The 13824-nt window shown below is 47.2% G+C and overlaps 1 protein-coding gene across 1 annotated transcript; it reads left to right on the forward strand.

Moving 5' to 3' along the window:
- The first annotated feature begins 305 nt into the window (after positions 1 to 305).
- Positions 306 to 11590, forward strand: LOC149352711 (uncharacterized). The gene is made up of 3 exons (XM_089575718.1): positions 306 to 352; positions 9360 to 9525; positions 11042 to 11590. Exons 1-3 carry the CDS (start codon positions 306 to 308, stop codon positions 11588 to 11590), a joined length of 762 nt encoding a protein of 253 aa, XP_089431844.1.
- The last annotated feature ends 2234 nt before the right edge of the window (positions 11591 to 13824 follow it).

The following is a 13824-nucleotide window of genomic DNA, read 5'->3' on the forward strand; positions in this document are numbered from 1 at the left end:
TCTGGTTGCTTGCGCCGCACAACATCACGTAGGCGACGGAGGACATCCCTGTAGTACTCTTAGGTCATTATTTGACACTGTGGGGTGCGTACTCGTGGTGTGCCACACAGCGGGAGTCAAAGAAAGCAGTTATCATCACTTTGACGTTGCTGCGCAATTGGCAGGCCTTATTCGGTCTTGTTGACGTGGAATGCTTCCACTTTGACGACTGGGATTCGGTTTCCGGGTCGTCCCCGTACACCGAAGTCTTGTGACCAGTGATTATGGTGTTGATGAAGTAGGAGTCACTGTCTGTGGAATCCAGCATGTCCTTTGAGGACATGCTCCAACACGAAGCTACTTTTGCTCCACCGTGAGCAGTTTCGGCGCGAATTTCGCCGCAACTCTCTTCATGGCGAAATCCTCGGTGAAAATGAAACGTGGAGAAAGAGTGCTGATGTCCACCTCTTCCGCAATTCTTCGGATAGTAACACGACGGTCCCTCATCGCCAAAGGGACCGTCGGCAATGACCTGGTCATTTCGTCCTGTTGATGGCCGACCGGAGCGTGGCTCTCTCTCCACCGATGTGCGGCCGTCCTTTAACCAGTTGTACCACTGATTAATCTGTGTGCTGCTCATAGCATCGTCACCGGAAGCCGTCTGAATACTCCGAATGGTTTCCACTTGGCTGTCGCCCAGTTTCTGGCAAAATTTGAGGCATTAGAGCTGCTCCTGTCCCTCCGCCATTTTCCTTGCAATAAAAAACCGACGAGAGCACTGCGCACTACCTTACTCAAACGCTGCGTCCGAGCGACTGACGCTATCGGCAGGCGGGAAAAAATTTTGTGCATGCGCACGAGGGTTCAAGGTCGGCTGATACAAGCGCGCTTGTTTCATATCCATCAGGTGTTCGCAAAAAAAAAAAAAAAATAAGGTCGGATAGTTTTCTAACAGACCTCGTATTTGCCCATTGCTCACGTGTGGCTGAAACATAATGATTCTCCAGGAACCCGTAAACGGCGCAGACCTCGACTCGTGGCTGTGACCGGGCCTATCTGTGTGTTTACACTAATTTACGCCTCTTTCCCTCATCTTCATCGAATTTCTCCTAATTTGCCCCTTCCAGGAACTGAGTAGCAGGCGAGAGAGTTACAGTTCCGGATGACCCTTCTGCCTTCTTTGTAAATCAACATCGCTCTCTAGAAAGGAGACTGAGACCAGTACAGTAAACGATAAAAAGGAAATTGGCACGTGCAGCGTCGAAAGAGAAAGTGTGGCATAATTTAAAGCGGAAACAAAATATTATTACTTCAGGATTATAATGAGGACGAAGAGACAACATGAACAGGGCATACAGAACGGATAACCGGCTCTCTGTTAAATTGAAGGAGCGTACAGTGTAGTCACGACCAGCGACCAGTTAAGCTAAATCATCAGGTAAAGAAATTCACTGGGGCTGGAGCCCTTACAAAACAGTTGACGATCACTGGGAGAAGCCTTTGTCCTAAGGTAGGCTTAACGTGGGTGATGACTAATGATTATGATCATTTAAGAGTAAACGCCATTGAAAATGACATGCGTTTGCAAGCAATGCGCTTCATTCAGAATGAATAGAATTTTCGCAAAGATCTTATACTGCACAAAGGTGTTTTGTCCTCATAGGCATTTCTCTTTGTTTTTCGAACAAAGCAAATGCCCTTGTTCAGGCTCTGAAAAGCACCCCCTTTACAGCTCCGCGTGCCCTTCGGCAACGAAAAACGAAAGAAGACTGATGGAAAACGTAAGAAGCTTTCATACAATGCGCAGCTTTGCATGTTTTGCGATTCCATATTGCACTTTCGCAGGTAGTCCACAGAGGCCCTCACACGCCTCCATGCAAACAACGCGTGTAATTTGCGCGTTATATTCATTTATTTACAAGTGCTGCCACTCCCTGAAATCACAATTGCAGGGAAAGAGAGAGGGACTTACATGAGTCGTATAAAGAACATCATCTAAACATTCGTACAAGATAAGAATCAATGAAAGGCTGATAAGGGAAAATGAAACAAACAGGGACACGAACTGTGCATCCACGAAGTACGTCAGCATTCTGAAAGTGCAAAAACGAAAGAGAGCGACAGAAAAAAGGAAAATGAGAGGCGGCAACTGAACATCCATGCATGTCACAAGTCCGATAACAGTACTCGAAGCAATGCCTGGGAGAGGCATTCAACAACACAGTGAGGCAGCTTATTCCAGTCACTGCCGGCATGAAGAGAGAAAAACGTCGTTGTGACGTTTTATCTCGCATATTTTTCGTTCATAGTCACTTCTTTTAGATATAAAATGTGTCAGTAGCAAATAAGCTCCAGGGTTAATAGTATTTTTCTTGAAATAAAGGCTATAATGAAATTCTAAATTCGCAGTCGGCGCTCCTTTAATGAGTCCCACCTCAGCTCCTGCTTAATACAGTTACTACGAACACTGAACAATAAACTAATTCAGTTCTCTGCGAGCCAGTACAAATAAACTTCATTAAGAAACATAATATTGCTTTGAGATATATTACCTTCTGGGCTTTTCGCGAAGGAGGGTGATTGCAAAAGGCTGTCCTTGGCAGGCTGCGCATAATTACCTCCTGATACATGTTCCTTGGTAGGCGCCGGGGGAAAAAGCGCAGGGCATTCTGCATTAATATTACGCTAATAGAAGGGACTGAGTGATTGCTGCTCATTTTCTGTGACTGATCTCTGATCTATCTGTCGACGAAAGCAGACACTTGGGACGCCCAGAGAGCACTTGAGGTCATATCATGGAGGATTAAATGCGCAGGGCAGCGTACCCCTGGAGTAAAATGATGGATGTGGGGCTGTCTCGCGGCCGTTATTTGCGCGTCAATGTGTGTCGGAAGGTGCCCCTCGGCGTCCACTAATCGTCCAATTCGGATAGATTCCCCAGCAGCGTCACACATTGCTCTCACTACGCTCAGCGGCCGGCGTGGCCCCCTTTGTTCCTGGTTGACTGACAGCGCCTGAATAGGCTAGCGAACGACGCATTAAACTGTTGGTGCCAATTAGCACGTTCTCATTTTCTCTTTACTGGAGCAACGGCGAAAGCCAAACGAGACCGACAGCGGGCGCCCACTCGAAAAGTGACCGCGGCTGCGGAGTTTTCGGGGCGGCGGCTGGCGAGCTTTCTTCGGCCGAACGAAGGTGAAACCCGGGGCTCCGACAGCTCTGACAAGGTCTCGGCAAACAGGCAGGCTCGGCGAAGGAACGTAGTTGCTTAAAAGGAGGGACATTCCGCGGCGGAAACGCGTGCGCGAGCGTAAACAGCACGCTCACCCAAGGCGGGAAGGCACGAACGTACAAACGCATCAAGGCTGGGGCAAGACAAGAGCGCGAAGCGCGCACGAGCCAGTGATTTGGCGATAATGCCGGGCCGACCCGATTCCTGGCCCGCGGTGGCGGCGGGAGAACAAAGCCCTGCTCGCCCAGGGGACCCCTCTCCTCTCGTCGATACAATACCGTTTTGTTGGCTGCCGCACGGGAGAAACAATAAGGGCCGCCCGGAATGGTCCAAGACAGCAGGGCAGCGGATGACGCAATAATGGCCCCAAAAGGCGGTCACTCCTCCTCCCATCCAGCGCCTCGGGGTCGAGTGAGGGGGCCTCTGGGCGCGGCGGCTTCCTCCGCCGGAGGAGGAACTATAAAATCCTCCGGACGCCTCATCAAGTGCACACAGTGACAGCAGCAGCACCGCGACTGGAATACGCGAAGCAAGGAGACCGCCAACATGATCGCCAAGGTACGTGGGCCCACGTGTGCCGCCGGCGACGCGCGCCACGAGGGACGGCTCGGGCCTCGTGGCGCGCAGTCTGCCCGCAGTCCAACTGTGCTCCCCGCGCTGCCGGGAAGAGTTTAGCTCCGCGAGGAGGCGTGCTCGGGGAGGTGTGTTGTTCCCCACCGTGAGGAGCGGTACGTCGACAACGACGGGATCGTGAAGCTGCTACCGCAGTGCTCTCCCTTCGAACGTGGACGCTCATAAGGAAGCGACGAGGCCGCACTCCCTTTGGATACAAACCGTCTTTTACAGCAGTCAGTGTGGCGTTACTGCTGCAACGCGTTCCCTTTATTAAGACGGAAAGGTGGCCGCTGAAGTTTAAAGGGAGCTGGAAAAAATAAATACAAAGTATGCTGCATGGCTCTTGAACCACAGAATCATTTCTAACTCGATTAATGTGCTGGTCTGTTTTTTTTTTTAATTTAGAAGTAGCAATCTAAGATTGTGGTGCCTTCTGAGTGACGGGATAGTGGAGATCGAAGCTCAGTTTTTTTTTTTTTTTGAGGGGGGGGGGGGACAGAATACGGCGAAGTAATGCTAAAAGCATGAACTACTGAGAGTCGCGGAGACTAAGCGTGATTGGCTGTGTTTAGGATAGCTGTTTTTTTTTTGAACAAATTAAATAAAAACTACAATATCTGCAAATCATCACGTCAAGCAGAGCAACATCTCCCTGTCGACAGGTGCTGAGTCAGTGCATGGTCCCTAATGTCGCTGAATTCTGCGGCTGCTCACAGGTGCTTGTCAGCGGACAACATACTGACGAGAAGTGTGTGCATCAGCAATGCGGTTCAAGTCTACCTACTCGGTTAATTTGAAACACCAGCCGCCTTCACTTTTCTGCACATGATTTTGCTGCCAAGCTGGTAACTGGGCTTAGAATAGACAGTGCCAGAGCTTGGCACTTCAGAGCTTCGCATTCTTCAGAATGAGCTCACGCAGTTAATGTCAAGCGCATGCACTGGCTTAGTAGCAAAACGTGAAAAATGAGACGGCGTTATGAAAAAGAGTAAACAACACTGAATAGAGGGACAAATAATAGCAGTATTCTGGATATCGCATTGGTTTCTTGTGCAAATGATTTAATTTTCCCTCCGTAGCCCTACGTCTTGCAACTAATTGTCGTTTCATCTATTAGCTGAGGACCTTGAAGATTGATGCGTCCGAAGATTGATGAAGGTGATCACAACCGACTTTAAAGTATGGAATCTGTGTCACTACAAGTTTTCCACAGTACCTAATGTTCACCAGCTGTATCGCTATTAGAACAGAGAGTCCTAGTTATTAGAACGTTGACTTCTCTCTCACGTATTGAGAGAATTAACCTCGGCCTTACCTACTGAACTTTCCACAGTAGCTTACTCAGAGGCTGATTCGACACTTTCGGTGAACCATATCCGTCTGCAAAAAGCCTCACTAACCATCAAATACAAGAATTCCGAGCACACCATGCACAAGCTCGTCTAACTCAACGCCATCGTGTTAACATAGCAAATGGGTTGTATTCTAATGCCAAGTGTTTATTGCCCTTATCACCTATTTCTCACCTTCACCTGTTTTCTCACCTATGAAGTCCTTATCAAATGGTACAGGAATGTAATGGTGACAATACTCACAGGAAATAGTGTGCCAAGCATACAGAAAAATAGGAAAGGTGAAAAGTAAGTTATCAAACAAGAATAGAGCATAGGGAACTCTAAACCGTCATGAGATCCAAATAGGAACCTCTATTTCGACAGTTCAGGCGTGCAGGGGCCTTATTCTCATGAAGTAGAAGCTGTGATAAGTATCCACTGCGTACTTGTCGTCGAAGCTTTTTGGAACAATGCTGTCGGCCCTGCTTGGTGACGTCTGCTCGCTCTCGATGGGCTTTATCTGCGAGTGTATGTTAGGGCATATATGTTTTCTCTCAGCGGTCTGGAGCGCCGCTCCTTCGAGCAAACTGTTGCTCAGTACTATAGTATCACGTAGCTCGAACTTTCCGGCGCAACGCTCAGTGTCGCGCTCTCGGCTGTCCCGTGGCCACAACGCCTAAGTAAATTTTGTTTGACAGCAATAACAGCAGCAGGGGCTCTATCTTAGGTAAACGATTTCAAGAAGAGCTTTGCCGTATAATGTCGCAGCAATCTGCAGCGTTCATCCGCCGGCTAGTAAGGATTTTATCCAATTAGGTAAATGGAAAGGGCGCTCGCAAGAGCGGCAATTCCTCTCGCTGGTCATATATACTGCGAAGGGCTCGGAGCGCTCTCTTGCGGTTAGGAGGAGGCTTTATGGCATAGCTTTCGCTGTCTCTTCTTCAACAAGATGGAGGGCGAACAGTCCTGAAATTTGGTTTTTGAGGAAAGGAAATGGGGCAGTATCTGTCTCACATATCTCGGTGGACACCAGAACCGTGCCGTAAGGGAAGGGATAAAGGAGGGAGTGAAAGAAGAAAGAGGTGCCGTAGTGGACGGCTCCGGAATCATTTCGACCACCTGGGAATCTTTAACGTGCACTGACATCGCACAGCACACGGGCGCCTTTGCGTTCCGCCTCCATCGAAACGCGGCCGCCGCAGTCGGGTTCGAACCCGTGTACTCCGGCTCGGTAGCCGAGCCCGCTAACCACTGAGCCACCGCGGCGGGTCACGAATAGTCCGGAAGTTTAGTCCGGAAGTTTACGTTTCTCGCGTTCCTGCGTGGTTTAATGGCTCGGCCGGCTGGCAACACTGTTCAGGGTGGATATAATATGACCACGATTTTCGACACATTTGAATACGTACGAGCACATTTAAAAAAGAGCGCAGTTTAATGAAAGTGTTACCGCCGACTTCGCAGTAATACTTGATGCAAGAATATTCTATCCCAGTCTCTTTACGTATAGAAGGAGAACAACCTTGATTTTGTTCAGATGACGGTGACGGTGCCCTTCGCTACATTAGAACCAACTGAACGCGCTGATGTTGAAAGCGGGAACCAGGAATGGCAGCAATAAAAGCTTGGGAATAGTTATAACTGTGAAATATACAAAAAGAATATACTGAAGTGACAGTATCCTCCTTCTTTTGTTTTAAAATATTCTACTGTCATTCGTCCAAGCAGCAAGCATAGCTTCTTCTCCAAAAGGCCTAGAGAGAATGGTATGTCTGACCTGCCGCTCTTTCTAGGGCCACACTTTACTTCGTCAGTACTTGAGTCAAAATAGTTTCCTACGTATAAACGCTCAGGTTCACTTGTTTTCGAGCCAAGATGAAGCATTGTTGTTCAACAAGTAAAACTCTCATACGTGCGCGCACGCAGGCACCCTAGGAAACAGTATCGCACACACGCATTCCAATACTGCCCAAAATAAAAGTCTAACGCATAAAAAGACACTCAGTGAAAGTCATTTACGAATCCGTGCAGAGGCCGTCAAGCAGTTCTAGCAGTTCTAGCACTAGGCACCGCGAAAATTCAGCGCTGCCTTTGCGGACAGATACCGCCTTCTTATTAGCTGCACAACGACGACAGTCGCATGGCTTCAAGTGTAAGACGTCACCTGTGCGGATATATCAGTCGAAAGTTTATGGCGCAGAGCCGCATTCGCAAAAATTATCTTGCATAATGCGCTGCGTGAATGGTTGGCGCACCAGCACTGGCCATTCATCGCGACCGATTGTAGAGGCGGCTGCCACTCCACAGATACGCCATCCCGAAGCGCACTTGCCGTAAATTAGTGTGAATACTGCCATGATCATGAAATACGCTCCATGACCTTGATTTGAGATATTGAAAGATGGAAGTTGTGATAACATGGTACATTTTCGTGGTTGCGTGGATGTCAACAGGGGCTCCCAGAAGATCTGAAGAGCTGTTAGAGAACACAGAACTGTTAGAGAAGACATTAAATTGATTAAAATTAACATACTTGTTATTTTTTGAAACTTGATCAAACCCATCGTAAAGTCCTTAGCTTAAATCTGGCTTTTGTGAATGACGAAAACTGCAAGAGCTGGAAAGCCGCACACATTGTAGAAAACATCATAACAGGAAAAACGTTGTGCAGATGCTCATGGTTAATTTGACAACATATTGAAGACGCTTGCTTGTATTTGGAAGCCAACTGCGAAATAACATCCTTCCGCCAAGTAACGTTGCTTGGCGACAATATAACTGAAGACGTTTCTCCTCCGATTCTGGAAGGGCTTTATATTTCTTTCGTCTAGCTCGGCCGGTGAGTTCAATATATTTTGTGATATGAAAGCGCAAGACCTTGACCACCAGTAAAGTAACCGATAATATATTATTTTGTGGTCAGCTGAGCTCTTAGTTTCAGCACTCACAGCCATAACTACAAACCATGTAAAACAATTTGGGGCCTCCTTAACCACATTCTTAAAGAAGAAAATGCGAAAGCATTTTGGCTGCCTGTAATGGTGACTACAATGTGCGTCTAATGGTCTTACGATTTAACCGCAAAAAAATCCGGTTGCAACCGGTTGCATTGCCCCTATATGGCATGCATGAGTCCTCCCCTTCTAGCATGCTACAGTACCTTAGACTGGATTATCATATGAAATTATACTAATCCGACTCACCAGTCCACCCTTTTCCACCCCTAATCCCCACTAATCCATTTTTTCGTGAGACCTACCTGAAAAAATTTGGGGGTCCTTCAGAATTTTTGGCAGTGGGGAACTTCCAAATTTTGGAGCTCCTAATATATTTAAATTTGGCAGTTCCCTACGATTAGTCCACTGCTGGTCACGTGGTGTCGTTGAAGTCACGACCCTTTCAATCGCATTCATAGATAACGTTGAATCCTCATACCACTACTGGCGCAAGGGTGTAGCAGTTAAGCGATGCGCCACTGCCCCGCCAGGTGGCTGTTTCAACACCGGTGTGGCTTGTGAGACCCAGCTTGTTCTTCCCGAGCTCCCGTAAGGTTCATGCACAGGGCCACGGTTGGCAGATGGCAATGGAATTGAATTTGGCAATGGTGGGCATGCTAACCATCCAGCGGTCAGGTGATGTCGTCAAAAGGTCATGCGACCTCTTTCGACCAATCAGGGAATTTCAGGTCAGAGAAGCCGGAATTTTTTCTGTGAGACTACAACTTAAATGCCCTCGTAATAATATCTAATAATGATCAGGCTTTACAGTTGCTGACATTATCTCGGCATCAAGTTTCAAGCCTTTTTTGGTCGAAATGTCACTTCAGTAAATAATCACACAATCAGGTTGCGTGGAAGAAAAAGACACATTGAGCGTTTTCTTTTTCCACGGGTTCTGGGTATTCTTTATTCCGGTATTATTATCTCTCATCCAAGACTGTCAGAAATAGAGAATAAATGTTTCTTAAACAAACTAATGTTCTGCGCCCCCCACTTTTCGCTGCTTAAGGTTGCTATCTAGATGATTTCCTACTTTGTGTACCAAGAGAAGCCGCATTTTAAGTCCTATAACCAAGGTTTTTTCTTACTTGCTTGAAAATATTGATGTGTCTGACCCAGTAAATATTAGGACGTAAAGCTCCTCAGCCTTGACTATACGTACACTTTTTGTGAAAGACTCTAAAGCATAAAACGACCTCATAGCGTGAACGTGCGGTTGGAGAGAGCGTGCACGGGCATTGAGAACGCCACTCAAAGTTCCTCTTTGCCTGCGCAGTTCGCCTCTTCTGTACTTTGCCTGGCAGCCACCGTCAGTGCTGGCATCATCGCCGCTAGTGGAGGCCACAGCGTGCAGCACCGGAAACAGGACGTGAGTGGAAACATTTCGGTAGCTTTCTCGGTGCTTATACGTGATGTCGAGACATGGCGAGCCAGCTTGATAATAAGATATCGTATTATTACTAGGCGCTCGAGTCTACTAGATTTAGAAGGCCACAAATTGAAATCAAGGTTATATTTTGAGAATTCTTCGTTGGTGACAACGAGCTATGCCGATTTAAGATTCAACTAGTGACAGTAGGAAGAAGATAATTGAAATACGGACGCAATAAAGTGGCGTACTTGCCTGCGCATGTAGTGTTCCATTCAGAGTAATAAACTTGATAGAAAGGAACAACGCTTCCGTTACCAGATAGAGATTAAGAAATGTCAAAAGGATCGCTATATGTGCCCCATGTAAGTATGGGCAGCTTTTTCCTATTTTGAGCAAAGTAGTCTGATCTGAACTTATGCGGTCCCTCCAACATTAGCAGGTAAAAATCAGTTTGCAGCAAAGCACGAATTTTTGTGTTGTTTCTCTACTAACGTTGAAAATGATTTTCGGACATTACACTCCGAAAGGTAAACTAGTTCTAGAAATTATAAAAAGCGTGCTTGGAACATGCAGTCATGGAGTAATCATTAATTGGATGCTCAGACTTCGTTCCCTTTCATATCGGAGAGACCTGTGCAAATAAAGCGCGTTATCTCATGGTGGACAGGAAAATTAGGCGTCCAGAAGGCTTCGTTTGCTGGAAAAAATCAGCGCCTAAGAGAAGAATAAAAAGTTTGTGTATGGCACTAAACTTTTCGGTCATGATTATGTAATAAAGAAAATGCTTATAGGTCTTCCTTCGTAAAATTATTAGAAAGAACTTATGCCCAGCAAGTCTAATTAGAAATATTTCACATTGCTATTACTTTCGCGAGGGTATCGATCACTCCGTAGCAAGAAAATAGCGCAGAGATAAAATGTTGCCGAATAAAACCTGACCTTGTCTATCTTTGCCACGATACTCGTCAAACGGTGTACAGTGCTCACACTACTGTATTTCCTGGTAGTTAAGTCGTAACGCTGTATACGTGGCACTATATCATATGCATTGCCTTCTTCCGGAAAAATTAAGAAGTCGCACCTTTGTACAAGTCGCATTTCCTTGCGGTTGGCGCGATGAAACTTCATTCATAAATTTGCACATGACTCGAGTCACCTTGAGGCGCAAGAGCCAGTAGAAGTTTCCATACCGTCAGTGACAAGCGACTATGGTAGGGCTTGAGCGTGAGTTCAAACTGTCTGCCATCCAGAATAGGTACATTTAAACTCCGCCCTCCACACTTACAACACACTTACTCGTAAAAAATCTACATATTTATATACATCAAATGATTGTATAAATCGAGCTGACGAAATTGTGAGAACAGCCCGGCACTCATACACAGGAAAACTCAGCGAAGTGACGATTGGCTACCAAAGCGTTCTTGCTCAGCGCGTGATTCTGATACACGCCCTCACAGCGTTACAGTGTGCATCTACTAATTTAAACATAACGTGTATGTTTCTCGATCAGGATTATGGCAACTATCAGTTTGGCTACGACATTGTCAACGGATACGGAGCAGTTAACGGCCGCCACGAAGCTGGCGGCGCGTACGGCCCCGTGCACGGTTCCTACTACCTGGGAGACATCGACGGCCGCCACCGGCAGGTGCACTACGTGGCCGACAAGCTCGGATTCCGCGCCGTCGTCAAGACCAACGAGCCTGGAACTAAGACCAGCGCTCCTGCCTCTGCGCCTTACGTGTCGGCGAACGGCAAGGCAGTGCCCGCGGCCTCGGTCCAAGCGGCTCCAGTAGCTATTGTGAAGCCAGTGATCCCTGCATACGGCGGACACCTTGGCTACGGAGGCGGATACGGAGGAGGCTACGGAGGCGGCTATGGACCCGTCGCTGCTGCAGTGGTCGCGAAGGCTGCAGTTCCAGTGGCTGCGTATGCAGCTGCTCCCCACTACGGTTATGGCGCTATTGGAGCTCTCGGTCACGGCTACGGGCTCGGCTACGGTGGATACGGAGGTTACGGAGGCTACGGTCACGGCTACGGCCACGGCTATCTGGGATAGGTGGTCACTCGAAAGCACGCTTATTTATTGGGATAAAGGTGAGACGACGTCAATTTAAGATTCTGGAAGGTAGGGATACGATGGAAGACTCGAGCATCATGAATTACCAATCCACAGTCTGTTAAGAGTAAATCATGACCACTCTTCGGTGTAAAAGAAGGAGCGGAACATATGGCCACCGCTTTCAGAATGGTCATTAGTTCATGTAGAGGAGCATGCAAACCTAAGAGTAAGTCTAAGAAAAACCTGCTGAACGTGAGCGTGCTTGTCAACCTCGTTCTTAACAGTTTGGTTCCGTGTGCTTACTCTGCGGTACACAGCACACGTTTAAGCTACATTTACCTTAGGTTTTTGAACCTGCCTATCATATACTATCGGCGACAGCGGGAAAAAATTCCAGGCTGCTCGCGATGATTTCCCAAAGCTGTGCGACTCATCTAGTAGCGCCTGATTTACAGAAAGTAAAAACTTCGTTACTCTAGTCGCAGAGTCATTATACTTTGCAGCGTTATTTGTGTTACGCATGCAGATTTTCAAGTTTACCCTTCATTTGGCTCCAGCACTGGGATGATATTTTAACTTTTTCCCGCAAAGTAACTCGCAGTAAACCTGTAATCTTGAAATTTTGAGACACGATCGCTCGCCGCGATTTGCTTCAAGCAGATATTGAGGACTGGGCGCGGGTGTGGATTCTGTAGCTGAACGTCTCCGAGGGCAGAGCACGCGCGCACAAAAAACAAACAAACGAGGAAGTAATGTGCAAGCGCATGCTTAATAGGCGCTGTGAAACGCCTTTCGTGAAGGCTGTCTTTTCTTTTGTCACTGCGACTTTTCCTTTCCTCTGGGATATGTTGTGAATTTGCAGCTCGCACGTGCAGCTATGTGAGACAGATACTGCGCCATTTCCTTTCCTCAAAAACCAATTTACCAATTTATTTTTTCGCGCACACCCCATTGATGAGACGTCATAACACTGCCTCTTCCTGATCTGCCTGCAGTTACTGATAGCCGATAGGCATTGCACAGCAGCAGTTACGCTTTCAAGTTAGTGACGGCGCAGCACGAGCTGCAAGTGATGCGGCACTTCGCTTGCGATCTGTTTGGTACGCCCTGGCCCCTAGGCCAGTGACGTATTGTCAGCTACACTTAGAAACACCATGCGGCGGCTTCCTTGTTTGCTACGCGTGGCTCCCGGAACCTCCACTAGCGTGCGTGCTACCTAGCTACGCCGCGTAACAAACACGGATTTCTTTGGTCCTTTGTGCGTGCGCAATTTATCTTTTACCGATTAGCACTTTCCCCGACGATCAGTATTTTTCACATCATAGGGCACAGTCCATCGTAGCGCGCGCCCTGAAGCAGCTAAGATGGCGCAGATGTCCGGCGTATACTGCCTGTCTCTTTGCAGGGAGGCCGGCAACACATAGCTAGCACCGATTTACACCAACTAAGGTGCAGGAAATAGTTATCAGGAACTTCTGCTGTCTCAGCGCTCAATTATTTTTAGCACATAGAGGTATGATTTGCTCAGCGCCTTTCATTGTCTGTCTTTCAGGTGACGGCGTATTTGTCAGTGTATCAAGTGTTGCCAAAAGCAAGACTTCGTTGTTGTACATCTTCAGGTCCTGGTTCCTACATGGCTCCCTTGTGTGTGCCTTCACTTATCCTGTTCTATTTGTCTCCGTTTTGTGTAAATAAAACTGTGCCTTATTGTTTCCAGTACATGCTTCATCTGTAGATTTTGTATGTGCCGCCAAAAGCAGGTACCGAAGTATGTCTGGATGTAGCTATCATTGGTGAAAAATAACGGGTAAGAATGTTAGGAGAATGCAGCCTAGAAGTTGCAACAAGCATTCTCAAGTTGCAAGGAAACAGCCAGGATGAAAATATATAAATTGACCAGCAGTGTTTTTCTGAGCGCGTTGTACACGCGGACAGAAGATGCTTCAATAAGGCAAAGCAGAGGTATATAGCGATGGTGCCAACGTAGTTCATCACAATCGTGGCGATGATATGTGATGCGCATCATATACCGGACGTGATTAATGACGATGGTCACAGAAAATACTCCATTTTGCGCCAACTGTTAAGAAAGAGTTCTGAGCTTCAAGAAAGCAGTTGTCTCACCAACGTTTAGTGCTTATTTGCTTTTCGAAGCGAGAGAGCATTGCACTCAACGCTGCCTATGGGTGAACAGTAATCACATCTTGGGGAAACTGCCAATGCGCCCACTC

The sequence above is a fragment of the Amblyomma mixtum genome, chromosome 3 (assembly GCF_055824585.1).
Source record: "Amblyomma mixtum isolate Tamu chromosome 3, ASM5582458v1, whole genome shotgun sequence".
NCBI classification, from domain to species: Eukaryota; Metazoa; Arthropoda; class Arachnida; order Ixodida; family Ixodidae; genus Amblyomma; species Amblyomma mixtum.

Coding starts and splice junctions, on each gene's coding strand:
- LOC149352711 (XM_089575718.1), top strand. CDS start 306: ATGTCCTTTGAGGACATGCTCCAACACGAAGCTACTTTTGCTCCACC. Junction 353..9,359: donor GAAGCTACTTTTGCTCCACC/GTGAGCAGTTTC, acceptor ACGACCTCATAG/CGTGAACGTGCGGTTGGAGA. Junction 9,526..11,041: donor TGCAGCACCGGAAACAGGAC/GTGAGTGGAAAC, acceptor TTTCTCGATCAG/GATTATGGCAACTATCAGTT.